This window comes from Eucyclogobius newberryi, unplaced genomic scaffold (genome assembly GCF_026437365.1).
Source record: "Eucyclogobius newberryi isolate DKJ021-1_F unplaced genomic scaffold, fEucNew1.0.hap1 SCAF_7, whole genome shotgun sequence".
Lineage (NCBI taxonomy): Eukaryota > Metazoa > Chordata > Actinopteri > Gobiiformes > Gobiidae > Eucyclogobius > Eucyclogobius newberryi.
This window is the reverse complement of record NW_027316389.1, coordinates 21,289,141-21,306,889: the sequence shown is the minus strand read 5'-3', so window position 1 is coordinate 21,306,889 and position 17,749 is coordinate 21,289,141. Positions and strand designations below refer to the sequence as shown.

At 41.1% G+C, this 17,749-nt stretch overlaps 1 protein-coding gene across 1 annotated transcript; it reads right to left on the bottom strand.

Annotated features, from left to right (window-relative positions):
* Positions 1-424: 424 nt before the first annotated feature.
* Positions 425-9,162, bottom strand: LOC140348798 (myosin heavy chain, fast skeletal muscle-like). The gene is made up of 38 exons (XM_072434894.1): positions 9,022-9,162; positions 8,778-8,934; positions 8,658-8,685; positions 8,473-8,578; positions 8,292-8,384; positions 8,155-8,218; positions 7,977-8,075; positions 7,795-7,898; positions 7,583-7,721; positions 7,370-7,488; positions 7,149-7,298; positions 6,907-7,077; positions 6,521-6,821; positions 6,385-6,452; positions 6,224-6,311; positions 6,027-6,144; positions 5,833-5,956; positions 5,544-5,680; positions 5,213-5,468; positions 4,901-5,143; positions 4,644-4,820; positions 4,409-4,554; positions 4,244-4,334; positions 3,777-4,166; positions 3,571-3,697; positions 3,394-3,512; positions 3,125-3,321; positions 2,854-3,037; positions 2,607-2,772; positions 2,393-2,517; positions 1,983-2,291; positions 1,705-1,908; positions 1,465-1,590; positions 1,218-1,388; positions 1,023-1,127; positions 845-940; positions 635-766; positions 425-531 (listed from the first exon to the last, which is right to left on the bottom strand). Exons 1-38 carry the CDS (start codon positions 9,130-9,132, stop codon positions 511-513), a joined length of 5,562 nt encoding a protein of 1,853 aa, XP_072290995.1. The 5' UTR covers positions 9,133-9,162; the 3' UTR covers positions 425-510.
* Between the last annotated feature and the right edge of the window lie 8,587 nt (positions 9,163-17,749).

Sequence of the window (17,749 nt, the reverse complement as noted above, 5' to 3'; positions counted from 1 at the left end):
TTGACTTCATGGCTTGGTTTGTGCTCTGACATCATTGTTAACTGTGGGACCTTTTATAGGCAGGTCTGTGCTTTTCCAAATCATGTCCAATCAACTGGGTATTTAATTTATCGGTAACTATGGCTGTAACATAAAATGAGGTCATTACTTCTTGTATATGCCTTTATTGAAATAACAATCAAAGAGTTATTATGGTCATTGCTTTGTTTAATCTATAGTTTGTCAATATTAATGATAAGGTTTATTTATAAAACACACTTCCAACTTTAAGAGAATGTTTAAATACAAATTGTACACCTCAGTTTGTAAATACATATGCCATTTGAGCTATTCCCACTCATGTGAAGCCATTAATACTGGCAGTGTGTGCATGGATTCAGATTACCACAAAACTCATGTAAAAAAAGGATGGATGGTCTTTAGAGCAGATTTTTAAAGGTTTAATGGAATAATTGCCATTTGTCATACAATAAATGCAATAATAAAAAACAAATGGATCAATATACGGCATTACTCAGCTGCTTCCTTTCCCTGCAAGAAAAGTATGAAGTGTTAGTTTATTTTGTAAATATTAATCAGAAAAGTATAGTGTTAGAAGTAAACATATAGTATACAAAAAAACAACATCATTTACCTTGCCACTGTCCCGGGTCTTGGCTCTCAGCTTGTTAACCTGGGTCTCTGCAATGTCAGCACGCTCCTCTGCCTCCTCCAGCTCATGCTGAACCTTCCTGCACTTGGACAGATGTACGTTGGCCTGCTCCTCCTGCAGCACATGAATGTAATATAGTTAAGAAATGCTGTATGTTTTTGAATAAGATAAATGTAAATGTTGAGCTCTTACCGCTTCCTCAGCCTGCCTCTTGTAGGCTTTCACCTTGAGCTGCAGCTTATCAACCAGATCCTGAAGCCTGGTGTTGTTCTTCTTGTCCTCTTCAGTCTTAAACACAAAAGCAATAGTTAGAAATTGAAAATGAAATAGGTTAAGAAGAATAAATACAGTTTACATTTGGCTTACATACCTGGTAGGTGAGCTCCTTGACTCTCCTCTCATATTTGCGGACGCCCTTAACAGCATCTACTCCACGTCTCTGTTCATTTTCAACCTCTGTCTCAAGCTCACGCACCTTTAGAAAGTATGATTCATAGTATTCAAAGTTTTGTTGACAGATTCATTGAGTCACTTTTTGATTTGGTTTTCACAATGTCAGTCTTACCCTGGACTCCAGTTTCTGGAGCTGCTTCTTGCCACCCTTCATGGCCAGATTCTCAGCCTCATCCAGACGGTGCTGCAGGTCTTTGACAGCAACTTCCAGATTTTTCTTCATCCTCTCCAGATGAGAACTAGTGTCCTGCTCCTTCTTCAGCTCCTCAGCCATCATGGCAGCCTGGTAAACACATTCGACTTTAATAATGGACTATTAACTTTAATCAAGTCAAAAAATAATGCCTTAAAAAACCTACATCAGTGATGGCCTTCTTGGCCTTGTCCTCAGCATTTCTTGCTTCCTGAACAGTGTCATCCACTTCGCTCTGGATCTGAACCAGATCAGATTCAAGCTTCTTCTTGGTGTTCAGCAGGCTAGTGTTCTATGAAGTATTAAAAGAAAGAAAACAACAAATATTCATGTTGAACCTCAGTATAACACATACATGTATGTAATGAAAGTCATACATTTGAGTCAATTTGTAAAATCTCTTTACCTGAGAATGCAGAAGTCCAACACGCTCGCTGGCATCAACCAGCTCTTGTTCAGCGATTTTGCGCCCTCTTTCTGTCTGCTCCAGAGCAGCCCTGAGTTCTTCAATTTCAGCCACCATCAGGCCGTTTCTGCGGTCAATCATGGCAGCCTGTTCTTTGAAGTCTTCCTGAGCTCTGACTGCATCATCAAGGTGCAATTGGGCATCCTGATTGGATAAGAGTGAGTAAGTAATTGTAAATGGATTATAGCAACATAACCATCCTGCGACAAATGCAATACCTTGAGCTGTGTCTGCACATTTCTTAACTGTTTCTGGGACTCGGCTGCCTGGCGATTGGCATGGCTCAGCTGAATCTCCATCTCATTCAAGTCTCCCTCCATCTTCTTCTTAATTCTGAGGGCATCATTTCTGCTTCTGACCTCAGAGTCCAGAGTGCCTTGCATGGAGTCAGTGATCCTCTGGCTGTTCCTCTTAATCTGCTCAATTTCCTCATCTTTCTCTGCCAGCTTCCTGTCAATCTCACCCTTCACTTGGTTAAGTTCCAACTGGACACGGAGAATCTTAGATTCTTCATGTTCAAGGGTTCCCTGAAACAAATCAAAATACATAAATAGAAATACAGCTTCTTCTCTTGCTACAAACAATTTCAGGGTAATAAATACATTTTTGTGATTAGTATATTTGTTACCTCAGCTTCCTCAAGGGCAGTCTGAATTTCAATCTTTTCTGTCTCAACCTGCTTCTTGGACTTCTCCAATTCATGGATGCTCTTTCCAGTCTCACCAATCTGCTCAGTCAAGTCAGAGATCTCCTCTACGGGGAAATAAATGTAATAAATGTAAATAACATATTTGTCTTCAAATCTCCACTATAGATGTCAATAATCCTGGGTTAAAACTCACGCTGCAAGTTCTTGTTTTCACGCTTCATGGTCTCCAGCTGGTCAAGAGCTTCCTCATAGGAGTTCTTCATCTTGAAAAGTTCAGTTCCCAGTGAGCGGGCCTCCTTCTGAGCTCCCTCAAGCTCTGCCTGACCCTCCTCAAACTTCTGCTTCCATTCAGCCAAGACCTAGATTTCACAAATTAAAAAAAAAAGACTTAAGGATCACAGATAATTAACACATTGATCAAATAAGAAAAGAGTCTGTACCTTGTCAAAGTTTCTCTGCTTCTTGTCTAGGTTGGCAGCCAGACCATTAGCTCTCTCCACATCAATCATGAGATCCTCCACCTCACTCTGCAGCCTCTGTTTGGTCTTCTCCAGAGAAGCACACTTGGAGTTAACAGCCTCAATCTGCTCCTCAGCCTCCTGTAGGCGCTGGGCAAGCTTTTTTCTTTAAAGAGTAAATATGATGAGTAAACATGAATATTTGCATTGATTAATCTGCATTGATGTGTTTTGCCACCGATTTTAGACTCACTTGGATTCCTCAAGCTCCTCAGTACGCTGGATAGCATCAGTCTCATACTTTGTTCTCCACTGAGCTACCTCGCTGTTGGCCTTAGACATGCCACGCTGAAGTTCAGCCTTGGCCTCCTGCTCCTCTTCAAACTGTTCCCTGAGCAGATCGCAGTCATGACGGGCTGACTGGAGTCCATGGGCAAGGGCGTTCTTGGCCTGTGTGAACAGTTAATGTTATGATGCTTCACAATACCATTGTCTGGTTTCAAACAACCATGTGTTTCATACCTTAACCTCCTCTTCAATCTGCCTCTTGAGCTCCTCAATCTGTTGTGTGAAGGCCTGTTTGCCTCTGGTCAGCTGAGAGACCAGGGCTTCCTTCTCTTCAATTTGGCGGCCAAACTCACCTTAGATGCAAATATTTGGTCAGAAAAAGCTAACTTATTTTCTTGACATTTGTCTTACCATTCTCTGTGAGGAGGCGAGCTTTCTGGGAACCCAGGTCATTCATTTGGCGAACGTTTTCATCATTCTTGGTCTTAATTTCACTTAGTTGGTCCTCAAGAGTGCGGCACATCTTTTCCAGGTTTCCCTAAAGATTTATTTGTAATTTACTATGTGCAATTTTCATGACTTGATGTCTGTTCACATAGTAACCATCATCACACTACCTTGGCTTTAGCCACCGCCTCCATGTTGCTGGAGAGGTCATCAATCTCCATTTTGTACTCGCTCTTTTCCTTCTCAAGCTTCTGCTTGACACGCTGGAGGTTATCAATCTGCTCTCCTAGCTCAGCAACACTGTCAGCCTGCTTCTTGCGCAGAGCAGCGGCAGTGGCTTCATGCTGCAGAGTGGACTCCTCAAGGTCACGACGGAGCTTCTGGAACTCAGCCTCACGCTTCTTGTTCAGCTCAATCTGAGCAGCAGTAGCACCACCAGCTTCTTCCAGCCTCTCACTGATCTCCTCAAGTTCCCTGGACAGATCTGCTCTCTGCTTCTCAACCTTTGCACGAGCAGCACGCTCAGCCTCAATCTCTTCCTCCAGCTCCTCAACGCGGGCCTGTGAACAGATCAAAGCGTTCACGATAAAAGAAGATTAATATTGCCTTTTTTGAACCAGCCCAAAAGACGCGTCACCTGAAGCTCCTTAATCTTCTTCTGAAGCTGAGCTCCCAGAGACTGCTCATCCTCAATCTTGCTAAGAAGCTGACTGATCTCAAAGTCTTTCCTGGAGGAGAAGAAGTTTTAAAATCATGATGTTTCATATAGCCAGAGTAATTTAATACATTTACTAAGACCTACTTCTTCAGCTTCTCGTCAGACTGCTGTTTGTCATTCTCAAGATCCATGATTGATTCTTGAGCCAGTTTCAGGTCACCCTCCAGCTTCCTCTTGGCTCTCTCCAGGTCCATACGGAGCTTCTTCTCCTGCTCCAAAGACCCTTCAAGCTGGGGAAAAGCAATTTGATATCAAAATATATATATATTTCAAAGTTTCTTATTAATAGCTAGAAGGGTCAAGTAGAAAGCTAACATACATCATCAACTTGCTGCTCAAGCTTGGTCTTAGCCTTTGTGAGAGTGTTGACTTTGTCCTCCTCAGCCTGCAGGTCATCCAGTGTCTGCTGGTGAGCCTCCTGGAGAGCTTTCTTCTCCTTAGTCAGCTTGGCGATGCTCTCATCTTGGGAGGCCATCTCTTCAGTCAGGTTCTTCACCTTTGGGTTTTCAAAAACACACAATTAAGAATCATATTATGTCTTTGAAGTGTGTGATGTGTGGAATAAATTGGTCAAACCTTGTTCTCAGTGGCATGTTTCTCCTTCTCCACTTTAGCTAGGGTAAGCTCAAGATCATCAATATCCTTCTTAAGCTCAGAGCATTCATCTTCCAACTTCCTTTTCTTGGCTGTTAGTTCAGCATTAATCTCTTCTTCATCCTCCAACCTCTCAGTTGTCTCCTTCAGTTTGGCCTCCAGCTGAATCTTGCTTTTAATGAGACCTTCACACCTCTCCTCAGCATCTGTGAGACCCTCAGATTCCTGAAGGACAAAACAATTGTTTGTTACTATAATGTATCAATTTGTGGTAAAAGTTGCCTGTGTACTCACAGAAGCCACTTGGAGCAGCAGATCATTCTTCTCCTGCAGAAGAGATACCATCTTTTCCTCAAGTTCCTTCTTCTTGGCAAGAGCTGTAGCCAAATCAGTGGACATCTTCCCATAGTTCTCCTTCATTTGGACAAGCTCTTTCTCAGTCTCAGCACTCTTCAGGAGGGGCTTGATCTTGTAGTACACCTTCATCCATGGCCAGTGTTTGACGTTCATGAATGAGCGGACGTTGTACTGAATGGTATAGACTGCATCTCTGTGAAATTTCAACATATTAGTCCAAATGTATATCTGGTATTATAGCTAATTCCTTAGTACTTTTTGGACATGCCTTGTTGCCATCATCTTTACAAACACCGTTCTCATGAGGTAACCACGACACAGAGCCTGTGTCATGGTGACAAGTGATGCAAGTTTTTCATCTCTCATCTCCTCAAGAACACCCAGAAGACCAGCCTTGAAGAACACCTATCAACATAACACCAACATAGTATGAAAACAATTTTTTTTATTTATCTACCTGATTGAAACAATCTTGTATTAATATCGTTTCTCTGTCCAAGTTGCATGTGGCAGACCTTAAGGTATGTGCCGTAAACTATATTTACTGACATTCTTACTTTTGTGGTTCCGAATCGGTACTCATCATGATTAACATCAATAGATCCAAGCAACTTCTCTGAAGCCTTCTTGTTGTCCATGAACTGACCCTCAGGGATAACACCGGCATTCAGCACCTTGTATCTTTTAAGGGAAATAACTTGTTTAGTTTGTCTTTTAAAAGAACGCATACTTTCACAAAGTTCACTGATACCTCTGTTTGAAGTCAGCATAAAGGATTCTGCTGGGGAAACCCTTTCTGCAGATTCTAATACCCTCCAGTACACCATTGCACCTAAGCTGGTGGATAACCAGGTGGTTCTCCATCAGTCCTGGAGTCAAAATAATAGTCAGTAAAGAGGTTTTTGGAAATAATTTGACAATCCGGTGTCACAGCACAATTATTTTTACCTGGAGTCTTGGATTCATTGGGAATCAGGCAACGCACAAAGTGAGGATGGGTGCTCCTCAAGTTAGTCATCAGCTTGCCCAAGTTTTCCTAAAACAAGCATAAAAAAGAAATACATAAATAAACATATATACCTTAATTGAATGTTTTTGTGAATCTCTACCCTGAACTGTGAGGACACAGTCTGCATAGAGCCACCCTTCTTCTTGCCTCCCTTGGCTCCCTTAACCTCTGTTTATAAAAAATAAAGATCAGATATAAGTAATATGAAACTATAAATACATGGTAAGTTATCGTACCCTCAACAGGAGGAGGATAGAGAATAGCCAGAAGTTTGACTGAAGATTTCTGGTACAGCTGAATTACAGACTCGTTCAGTGGATCCTTGTTCTTGTCCAGCCAGCCAGTGATGTTGTAGTCCACAGTACCGGCATAGTGCACCAGGGAGAAGTGGGCTTCAGCCTTGCCCTTGGCTGGCTTGGGCTTCTCAAATGCTTTGTTTTTACCAAGATGCTGATCATACAGCTTGTTCTTGAAGGTTGTATCAGAAGCCTTGGGGAACATGCACTCCTCCTCAAGGATGGCGAAGATGCCCATGGGCTAGAAGGAAGTCAAGACACATCTATTTAGAAACTAAAATACTTTCTTAAAATTACTGTTTTGTTGTTCAAAACCAATAGCCTACCTTTTCAATCAGCTCAATGCAGGCTGCCAAGTCCATTCCAAAATCAATGAACTCCCAGATGATACCCTCCTTCTTGTATTCCTCTTGCTCCAGGACAAACATGGTGTGGTTAAAGAACTGTTGCAGTTTTTCATTGGTGAAGTTAATGCACAGCTGTTCCATGCTGTTGTACTGTCAAGACAAGTATTTCTATGAGCACCCACACGTAACCAAATGGATTTACATTTTAGATTTGAGTTTACATCAAAGATCTCAAAGCCAGCAATGTCCAAGACACCAATGTAGTAGTTTCGCGATTGCTTGGTGTCCAACATCTGGTTGATGCGGATGACCATCCACAAGAACATCCTCTCATAGATGGACTTGGCCAGAGCAGGGACAGCATTCATCACCTAAAAGAACTTGTGTTAGCCAACTCTTTACAAAACTGTAACATCGATTGCCTCTCAAATGTTCACTTTACCTGAGGCACAGTCTGTCCCTTGGTGACAAACTCATTTCCGACCTTGACTCTGGGGTAGCACAAACCCTTAAGCATGTCAGCAGAGTTCAGACCCAGCAGGTAAGCAACTTTGTCAGCATCTATAACGATATACATATGTTGTGTTCATATATATCAAACCAGTATAATAATCATTTCAGAAGACTATTTCAGAAGACATTATGCTGCTTTTACCCTCTGTGCCATCTGGCTCAGCCTGCTCCTCACGCTGCTTCTGCTTGAACTTCATGTTACCGTGGTGGAGGACAGCACCAGTCATTTTGAAGATGCTCAACTTCTCCTCATGGGTGAATCCCAGGATGTCAATGGCATTCTGGTTTCAATAAATTCCCATAATTACATGCTATTCTTTTCTGTATAGTCTTTGAGATTTCTGAGTCACTTACATCAGTTGCTTCCAGCTCAACTTTGTCATCAATGCTGGCAACAGTGATGTGACCCTGGCTGCACATAGGGAAATCGTATGGGTTGGTTGTGAGGAGAGAAATTTCTACAAGAAACAGACAAGATGTTTTAGAGCCCAAAAATAAAATGCTATGTATTTATGCTTTATCTGGATTTTACTCACCAACGAGCTCAGGCATGTGATTGGTCATCATCTGGTAGAAGATGTGGTAACCTCTCTCATCGGAAAGCTGGAATGTCACTCTAGACTTCTCCAGCAGATCTAGAAGAGTCGGGAACTTTGTTAAAAAACCCACAATATATAATTTTATAACCAACTCTAATGGCAAAACTGTACTTACAGGTTTCAATATCAGCACTAGCCAGTTTACCAGTTGTTTTGAAATGAATTCTGATGAATTTACCCTGTTTGATTAAAGTCAAATTATAAAATAATATCACACAAATATTCAGACATTTTTTCTAATGTAATACTTACAAAACGAGAGGAGTTGTCATTTCTCACAGTCTTGGCATTACCATAAGCCTCCAGCAGAGGGTTGGCTGCAATAATCTGATCCTCAAGAGAACCCTGCAAAGAAAATGAAGATTGCGTTTAAATCTTTTGAGTTCACATTTTGTCCTGAATAAGTTTTCAGTAAATTTAAACCGAAACAAACCTGCATCTTTCCTTCAGGCTTCTTTTCTCCACCACTAACGGCAATTGTTGCAAAGTACTGAATGACACGCTTTGTATTCACAGTCTTTCCAGCACCAGATTCTCCACTGAGGATGAAAACAGACTTGTAAGAACCATATGTGAATCCATGTAATAATTCAGCACAATAACAAATGAGAAACCTACGTGATCAAGACAGACTGGTTCTCCCTATCTGTTAAGATATAAACCAAAATACATATTAACAATTATCCATTTATGTATCATTTGAACATTACTTTAAGTTTTTCTGTCAATGAGCCATACCACAAAGCATAAACTGATAAGCGTTGTCAGAAACGGAGAAGATGTGGGGTGGAGCCTCCATACGCTTCTTGCCTCTGTAGGCATTCACAACCTCTGAGTCGTACACTGGCAGCCACTTGTAGGGGTTGACAGTGGCGCAGAACAGCCCAGAGTAGGTCTGAAGAAATGTGCACACTAACATTAATTAACTTGTTCTTAATGCAGAGCTTATTTGTTAGCATCTGTTAAATAAAATGTGTCTTACGTAGATCATCCATGCTGCATAACGCTCTTTGAGGTTATAAAGCACAGAGGCCTCATTGAGATGGGTCATCATGGCCATGTCCTCAATTTTGTCATACTTGGGAGGATTCATGGGGAAGACTTCATCTTCTTTAACTGTCCTCTCCTATGACAGAACGTGTAAGTAGGGTATTGTTAATTCTGTTGTTGAGTTATATTTTCATTAAAATACACTCACCTCTTCAGTCAGCAAGAGCTTGACAGCGACTTTGCCAGCGTCCTTCTTGAGGATGGTTGCTTTGAGGTACAGCTCCTTGACATCTTGAACATAGCAGGCAGACTTGGCATCAAAGGGTGCGCTCTGAGCCTCGATTCTCTCCCTCTCTGGTTTACGGAGGTAAATGGCAGCCTTGCCATAAATGGCCATCTCCGCGTCTGTACTCATGGTGGCGTTTAGTTCTGAAAGATAAAGTTTTTTATTGAATGGTTCTTGTCTTGAATACATTCATAGCATAATTGTCTTTATAACTAGATTCTTGGTTATAAAGCTAACTAAGCCTCTATAAATTACATTATAGCACTCATTTGTTTTATGCGATTTATTGTTGCAATCAGCCTCAGACTGGATGATGTTTGATGAAAAATAGAAACTACAGTGAAATGGATTGTAATTTCAAGGAATTATCCAAACACCTCTGCACACTTCTTCTGACATAAAGCAATGTGTTCATGTTAGACTAGAGAGCTAGGTTCAAGAAAATGTCTACCTTTTGGAATATTGGTTGTTGTTTAACAAAAAACAAAGTTATTAGCATAGTTGTTTTCTATCCATGCCTTTTAAATATTGGCCTATAGTTAAGAACCGTCTGGTGAACAGTCTGGTGATCCCCCCCAACACAGTGCAGTAGGTATGTTGCATACAAAAATAAAGCATTGAATGTTCAATTTATCAGTTGCAAATACCTTAAACTTTCTATGTGAAATATTCTATTCTCCAGTCCTGTTGAGACAGTAATTTAGTGATTACTTCTGAACTATTTTGCAAAGTCTTAAAATACAAGAATAATTGTAATATTAAAATAATAATTTGTCTCCATGTAATAGGAGAAGTTGAACTCACCACAAGCCGGAGCAGTTCAGCCACACACTCTGAGGGTCCTTTCAATCTCCTTATATCTGCTCTGGGTTGCTTACAATGCATGGTTCAATGACGGCTACATACCAAATATGGCTTGTGACAAGAGGAATATTTGTGCTCTTCTAAATTTAGAAGGTATCCAGTTCTCAAGAGTTATTTTCTGGAATATATGTTTAGCCCATTGTTAAACATGTTAACAACATTGTTGTTAACATCATAACTTATTACATTTAACAAGAGCTTATGATCAAATTAAAAAAATATCTTCAATCATATTAAATGTTATTGTTTTTGTGAGCTTGTGACAATGCACTTGATTTTAATTTTCTTTTAAAATGTATAGTCAAAGAAATGTGTCAACATTGTTGAATGTTTAATACATTCTAATTCAATTTTTATAACTACTTCAATACTGAAGATTCTAACTCTGAAATTCAGAGACTAAAATGGCAACTTATGCACATATGGACACTCAGCACTTTAATATTTAAAAGGTTCAAGTAGAAAGAGCCACAAAAATAATTGAAGTAAACAAAATCGCTGACCCAGACAACATTTGTGGGCGTCTGCTTAGAACATGTGCGGTAGAAGCCCCAACCTTCATTGTATATCTCTGTATCTCTATATGTAACACCACTTGAAGAGAGCAGACTGTGCCCAAAGAGTGGAAATATGCCTCGCTTGTCCCTGCTCGAAAACAAAATCGCCCAAAAACATGTACAGACAATAGACCTGTTGCCCTTATGTCAATTGTAATGAAAACATTTGAGAAAATATTTAGAGCTTAACTCCTGAGGTCTACAGAGGGGCTGGTTGACCCTTTACAGTTTGCATACAGGCCACACAGGGGAGTTGAGGATGTTACTGTTACTTGATTGAATCTGGTATTTAACCACCTGGATGGACACAAAGCTCATGCCGGGCTTTTATTTTTGGATTTTACCTCAGCTTTTAACACTACCCAGCCCCATAATTTAATCAATTGTCTCTTAAAGAATCTTGTGGAATGGATTCTCACTTTTTTAACTGATGGGATACAAACTACAAGGGTGAATGGAGTGCTATCTGACCTGGTCTGTAGTTCCACTGACCAACCACAGGGATGTGTCCTTTCACCTTTGTTGTTCCTCCTGTATACCAGTATGCTGCAGAGCCACTATGACAACAGGTTTATTCTTAAACATGCTGATGACTCTGTCATTGTGAGCCTGCTCCAGGAGGGGGCAACCAGTCATGGGTCATTAAAGAAAAACAATTTAAAAATACTAGGATAAAAATATGTTTACTCTGTACACAAAATGTACAGTTAAATGTACAGATGTAGTGCAGAAAGTGAACACTGCAGTGAGTGAGTGATTGATTGAATTATAGTTAAATGACAGTATTTAAGAAGTGTTCATGAGTCCAATGGCAGAGGGAAATAAACTGTTCTTATGGCGGGAGGTTCTGGTCCGGATTGACCGGGGCCTCATGCCTGACAGAAGTGGCGCAAATAGTCCGTGTCCAGGGTGAGAAGGGTCAGCTGTGATCTGACTCTATGATATGGTCGCTGATTTTAGAAAAAGCACACAGCTGAGGTGGTCCCAGTCAATGGTCAGACTATGGCACAATCCGGGCACCTGGGCATAATCATTGACTCTGGTCTCAACTTTGATGCCAACTGTGAGGCAGTGTGCAAGAAGGGACAGCAGCGCCTGCACTGCCTCAGGAAACTGGCAACTTTTGATGTGGACAAGACTCGTATGTCTTTGTTTTATTCAGCTTTCTTTGAGTCAATCTTAGCCTTCTGTGTCCTCTTGGTTTGGAAATGTGTCAGTGAAGAACAAAAATGCACTTTCTCAGATTGTGAAATTGGCTGGCAAGCTTATCGGACAGCCACAACGAAGTATGGAGTCTATATATACCAGCATGTTGTAGAAACTAAGCTCCAGTATAATGCAGGACTGGAGCCACGCCCTGGACGCTCTGTTTCAGTCGGGGCAAAGACTGGTTGTGCAAAAATGCAGGAACAAAAGATATAGAGACAGTTTCGTCCCTGCAGCTATTGTCCTCTGAAACAAGCTCCCTCTGTGTGATTAAACAATTGATTAATCCATTATGTCTGTTTTTTATATTGTGTGCATGTATGTTTAATGTCTCTTAATCACTGCAAACCAATTTACCCAAGGGTACAAACAAAGACACCTAACCTAGCCTAACCTGTTATTGCTCAGTTTTGTTACAGATGTGTGTGTACACACACCACGTTACACACACTAAGTTTGGTTTATACTTTGTAATTGAATAACTCACAGAACTCATGTTCTGGAGGTGCATGGTGTCCACACAATGACTAAACATCCTTGACATCCAAATTTTTGCCTGCTTATGTTTCTTCTGCCTTTGTAAAGTTCGATTCGCATCTCATTGATGTGATAAAAGGCAGCGTTCTGCGTGAGCAGTTGGATGGAGCCTCAGCCTCCCTAAACCCAGAGGCCCAAGTGTTGTAGTGCACAAGAATATTATTATTTAATTTATTTGTTTATTACAGGATAATGTAATACATAAATTAAAAAACATGGGCTAACTGTGCGGGCATGACTTTAACACTATGTTGCCATGAGTTCAATAACGATTCTGAAAGATAAACCTCTATGGAAAAAAATGAATGAGAAGTTTACATCTGTAACTATGAAGTGGGCGGGATCTGGAAGCTCCATAGATTTGCCACCAAAAAAAAAACCTAACGTGTCTAAAACGTTGCACATTACAAATGACTTTGAAACATAATAAATTAGATTGCCTCTTAACAAACTCAGCACACATTGTGAAAGTTTAGAACTCTCTCTGGCTCAGGTTTGTAGGCTGAATAAGATGTTTTACTTTTTTACATTTAACATCCTCTTCATGGAAATTAAATATAAAATGTAGAGCTTTCCAATAAGAGTCCAGTAAATATTCTGTGTTTTTGTCCACTGCTTAGGCAGACTAGCACTGGAGGACCAATCTTACCCAGACCAAGAAAATGCCAACATTGTCTTACCTCAGGACTAGTTTTAATTTGATCTTTACTTGACAGGGACCACATACAAACACATGTATTGAATAAAAATAAAAGGACTACTACAGTACAGCAGACTTTCCACTGCGACTGTCGCTTCTTATATATTTTTTTGCCTCATTATTGTTCACTGTTGTATGTTGCACCAAATCACCAAAGCAAGTTCCTAGCCCATGAATTTTGTTCACTGACCGGCAATAAACTTGTTCTGATTCTGATGTGAGAACATCCCTGTGTGCAGTGTTGTGCCTGAACGCCTTCATTGAACGAAAGTTCATGAACGCGTTCATAAATTTGGTGAACGTGAACTGAACGTACTGTATTACTGCCGACGAACGGTACTGTGAACTCGTTCATTCTGGTGTCTGTGAACGGCACGTTCATTTTTTTTAATTTCGTTCAATAAGGTGTCAGATTTCTAGATACTTCCAGGCAAAAAACACACAGTTATGTTGCACAACCAGAGCCTTATGCCTAGAAGGTGTGAGAGCTCCGAAGTTGTAGAGGCCTTTAGCGGCCGGCACTGCAGACAGATGGAGATTTGTGTCGCACCCCGCTGCGCATGCGCATCAGAACAAAAAGCAGCACGGACGCGACAGCAACAGAGCAGCAAGCAGTCGCCCTGAGACCAGTTACTTGAGTTTTATGATAAGGTCGGTGAGAATGTTTCGCCATATTGTCCGTCTGTAGTGCGTGTTTACCACAACAAGCCAATTCAATACTGCCGTCTTTCTGCTTCAATTTACGACGAAACACGGCTCAAAGAGGCTCAATATCGGTATAATATATTTACTATCATCAAAATGGTGAAGGTATATGTGGCAATTGGGTGCAGCAATCGGGAAGATAAACAAAGAGATCTGAAGTTCTATCGGATACCGAGAAACCCGGAAAGACGACCGCGATGGACAGCTGCGATAAAACGTTTGAATTGGGAACCAAACTATCACCACAGACTATGTAGTAGTCATTTCATAGCTGGTAAGTTGCTATTTGTATGATTTAGGTGTTTGGGGTTGCTACGTTGCTACGTCGCTACTAGAGATGCACCGATTCCAAAATTCTTGGCCGATACCGATTTCCGGTTTTTAAGGAGGTCTGACCTGCCAAAACCGATTTTTCCGATACTGATTTTCTATCTAGCACACGGATTTTCCCACAAACTACCCAGTATTATATATGTGAAAAAGGTGCATGTATACAGGACACACGTTTTAGAATATTAAATGTGATTTATTTTGTGGAAAAATAGAATAAATAACTATATATAAACATAATATATATATATATATATATACAGAACTATATACTAACTAATATATGGCCTGGAGAAGAGTGGGGGACACAGAGGAAAAAGGAGTCCATTTCTCCTGCAGAAGATGCAGCTCCAATGGTTCCAGATTGAAATCAAATGAACTATTTTCATATAGCAATTTATACATTTGTAATTTTACACATTCTTTTGAATGAGCTGGAACCCTCTGCAGGAGAGGAAGCAGGTGGAACATGAGGAGGGTCAGTCCCAGAGCGCTGCCAGCACCTCCCTCTCAAAGCTGGAGGACTCTGGCTCCAGGTCCTCTTCCTCGTGCTTCTACAAAAAAACACACACATTGCAATTTAGATGACACAGGCTAAAAAACAAATTGTAATCCAACCATCCATTTACACATCTGTGGGTGCAGCAGAAGGGCCAGCATCCCCTGAAGGAGCAGGAGCAGGAGCAACAGGGGCAGGGGCAGGAGCAACAGGAGCAGGGGCAACAGGGAGGTCTGAAGGCAAATCCAGATCTTCAAAAAGAACATTATACAGCAGTTATATTTTAGCCCAGTACATTTACTGCAATATTATTCAAACTTTTACTATTATAATACAGCATATTAAATGAGGCACATAAGTTGCCAATATCATTTTCCAGTTTCATCAGCTCTTTGATAACTTCACACACTCACTAGAAGCACAATGAGTTGAGCACTATAGATTCTAGAGCACAGCTGATTGTGTAAACATTTCTTTGAGGCTGTGGGACAATTAAATAGTCCTGACATTAGATTATAGTCACTCATTTCGCTGTTCGAGTCAGTAATTTAAGTTTTGTATCTACTCAATGTATGTCTCAAATGCATCAAAGTATTTTTAAAGTCTCATTTCAGGTGGATGAGATCTCTTGTTAGCATTAGCTTGTAGCCTAGCTCTGCTAGTTGAGCAGAACAACAACAACAACTAACTCTTCTGACAGCCCTGCTGCTGCTTCCTCTGGCCCCTTCATGTGTCCCTACTCTTCTGCAGATAACTCTGAATAAACACATGAACTCGTCATGTGTTCATGTGTTTATTCAGAACACATGAACACCAGCGCAAATTATTTTGACCGCATCAGCTATCAACACGTAGATTGTAATCGTCTCAAAGTTATAATAACTTACCCCACAGTCCAGTCTCCTCTGATCCTCCTCCAGGCTCGCTCCTTCTTGTGTTCCACCAAAGTTGAACAAATCTGAACTTTACTGCCACGAACAATTTTAACGCTTTGAAGCTTATGCTTGTCAAAGCTTTTGTCTAGAGCGGAAAACACCAAAACGCACCCTCCGCTCCGCGCGCCGCGGCGAAAAAGCAGGAGGTGTTCGACGCGCGTTTACATAGACTTTGAGTGTAAACTGGACACTTTGGCCGCCGCGCTCTGAAAGAGTGTGGTGACTTGATCAATGCTCGTTTGGGGCGTAGGGTGTAGACAAAGGATTCACGCTGACAAAGCTCTGCAAACTTTTCAAGGTAGTTTATTTACAGAGAAAGCAGTGTCAAATACAGGACAGCAGAAAACAGCGCCCTGGGTCCGCTGGTGATCAGGAAGACGAACCTCGTCTCTGGGCGTATCTCGCCTTTATATACTGAAAACGCACAAAGACCGATAAACAATATCTGACAGGTATGACCCTATCCATGTACCAACGGATTAGCCAATGAGAGAACAAGATGTAAAGGTATCCTTATTTGGGTAGCACCAGGGGAGAAGTTACAGAAATGAGATCATGCGCTTACACAGATGTACACAAGGCATCTCAAGGCCTCGCAGCCAATGGAGACATCTCCCATTCGGTAGTTAATCAGATGTGGGCCCCTTACATTCCGTGGAATAGACATTTTGGTAGAAACACACATATTCCTAAAAGCCAGTCTCAGAATGAGGCCTAACTTTGCATGGACCTAGTTTTAATACACTTCAAGAGTCTTGTAGTTTTTAGCTGTTTTGCTCTGGGCGCGTTGAGCTGCTACGCACCGCGCATGCGGGTCAGTTTGGATTGGCCAAAAAACGGCAATTACGTCATGGACCGGCCGGTCACCGATTCTGGCCGATTCGACCTAAAACCGGCTTTTTTAATCGGCGGCCGATTGATCGGTGCATCTCTAGTCGCTACTACTGCCGCGGCGGTCTGGATGGGCGGACTCTTTAGAGAATCAACATACGCACATAAAGCAAGAATTGAAATTGTGACTCACCTTTCCGATCACAACATAGATTCCAGCTGTGTTTTCGTGTACCAAGATTTGTTTCACCCATCCAGCGACAAAATACTTGTACGCTTCCAAACTCTTGAAGTTTTTCAAGCTTTCAGAGAATATGCCGACTTCGTATGTACATGGTAGTTGTAAATGTCAGAGTACAAGATGTCTGGAAGAGTCAGCGATGAAAACGGGTCAAAAAACATCGTTTCAGGCATCAAATATGGATCTGGTGAGCTGATTGACCGCAACCTTTGTGTAGCTCGTCCAAGGGGTTTGCGTAATCTGAAAGTACTGGGGTCTCCATAATTTATGTTTTGTATCACCACACTCCACACTCCACACTATCAGCGCAAAATACAACACCAAGAAACGGACCACATGGCGGCACAGTATGCGATCACGTGGTTTTGTGAAGTCGGTTAATGACCTCTATAGGCAGGTCTGTGCTTTTACAAATCATGTCCAATCAACTGGCATCACAGGTGCACTCCAATCAAGTTTAAGAACCCTCTCAAGGATGATCAGTGGAAAAATTGGTCATGGCCAACGCTGTGAATAAGTATGTTCATGTGCTTTTTTTTTTTTTTTTTTGGAATATATTTGCAAAGATTTCTAATTATGGGGTATTGTTTGGGGTATTTCATGTACCGGTAACTATTTTTGGGATCAGGCTAGGCTGTAACATAAAATGTGGTCATTACTTCTTGTATATGCCTTTATTGAAATAACAATCAAAGAGTTATTATGGTCATTGCTTTGTTTAATCTATAGTTTGTCAATATTAATAATAAGGTTTATTTATAAAACACACTTCCAACTTTAAAAGCCCAAAGTGATCCCACGATCTCCTTCTTGGGAGGCAAGAGCGCTAACTGCTCTGCTACTGTGCACCCACCCTAAACCCCAGAGAATGTTTTAATACAAATTTTACACCTCAGTTTGTAAAAAAGTTTGTAAATACATATGCCATTTGAGCTATTCACACTCATGTGAATCCATTAATACTGGCAGTGTGTGCATGGATTCAGATTACCACAAAACTCATGTAAAAAAGGACGGATGGTCTTTAGA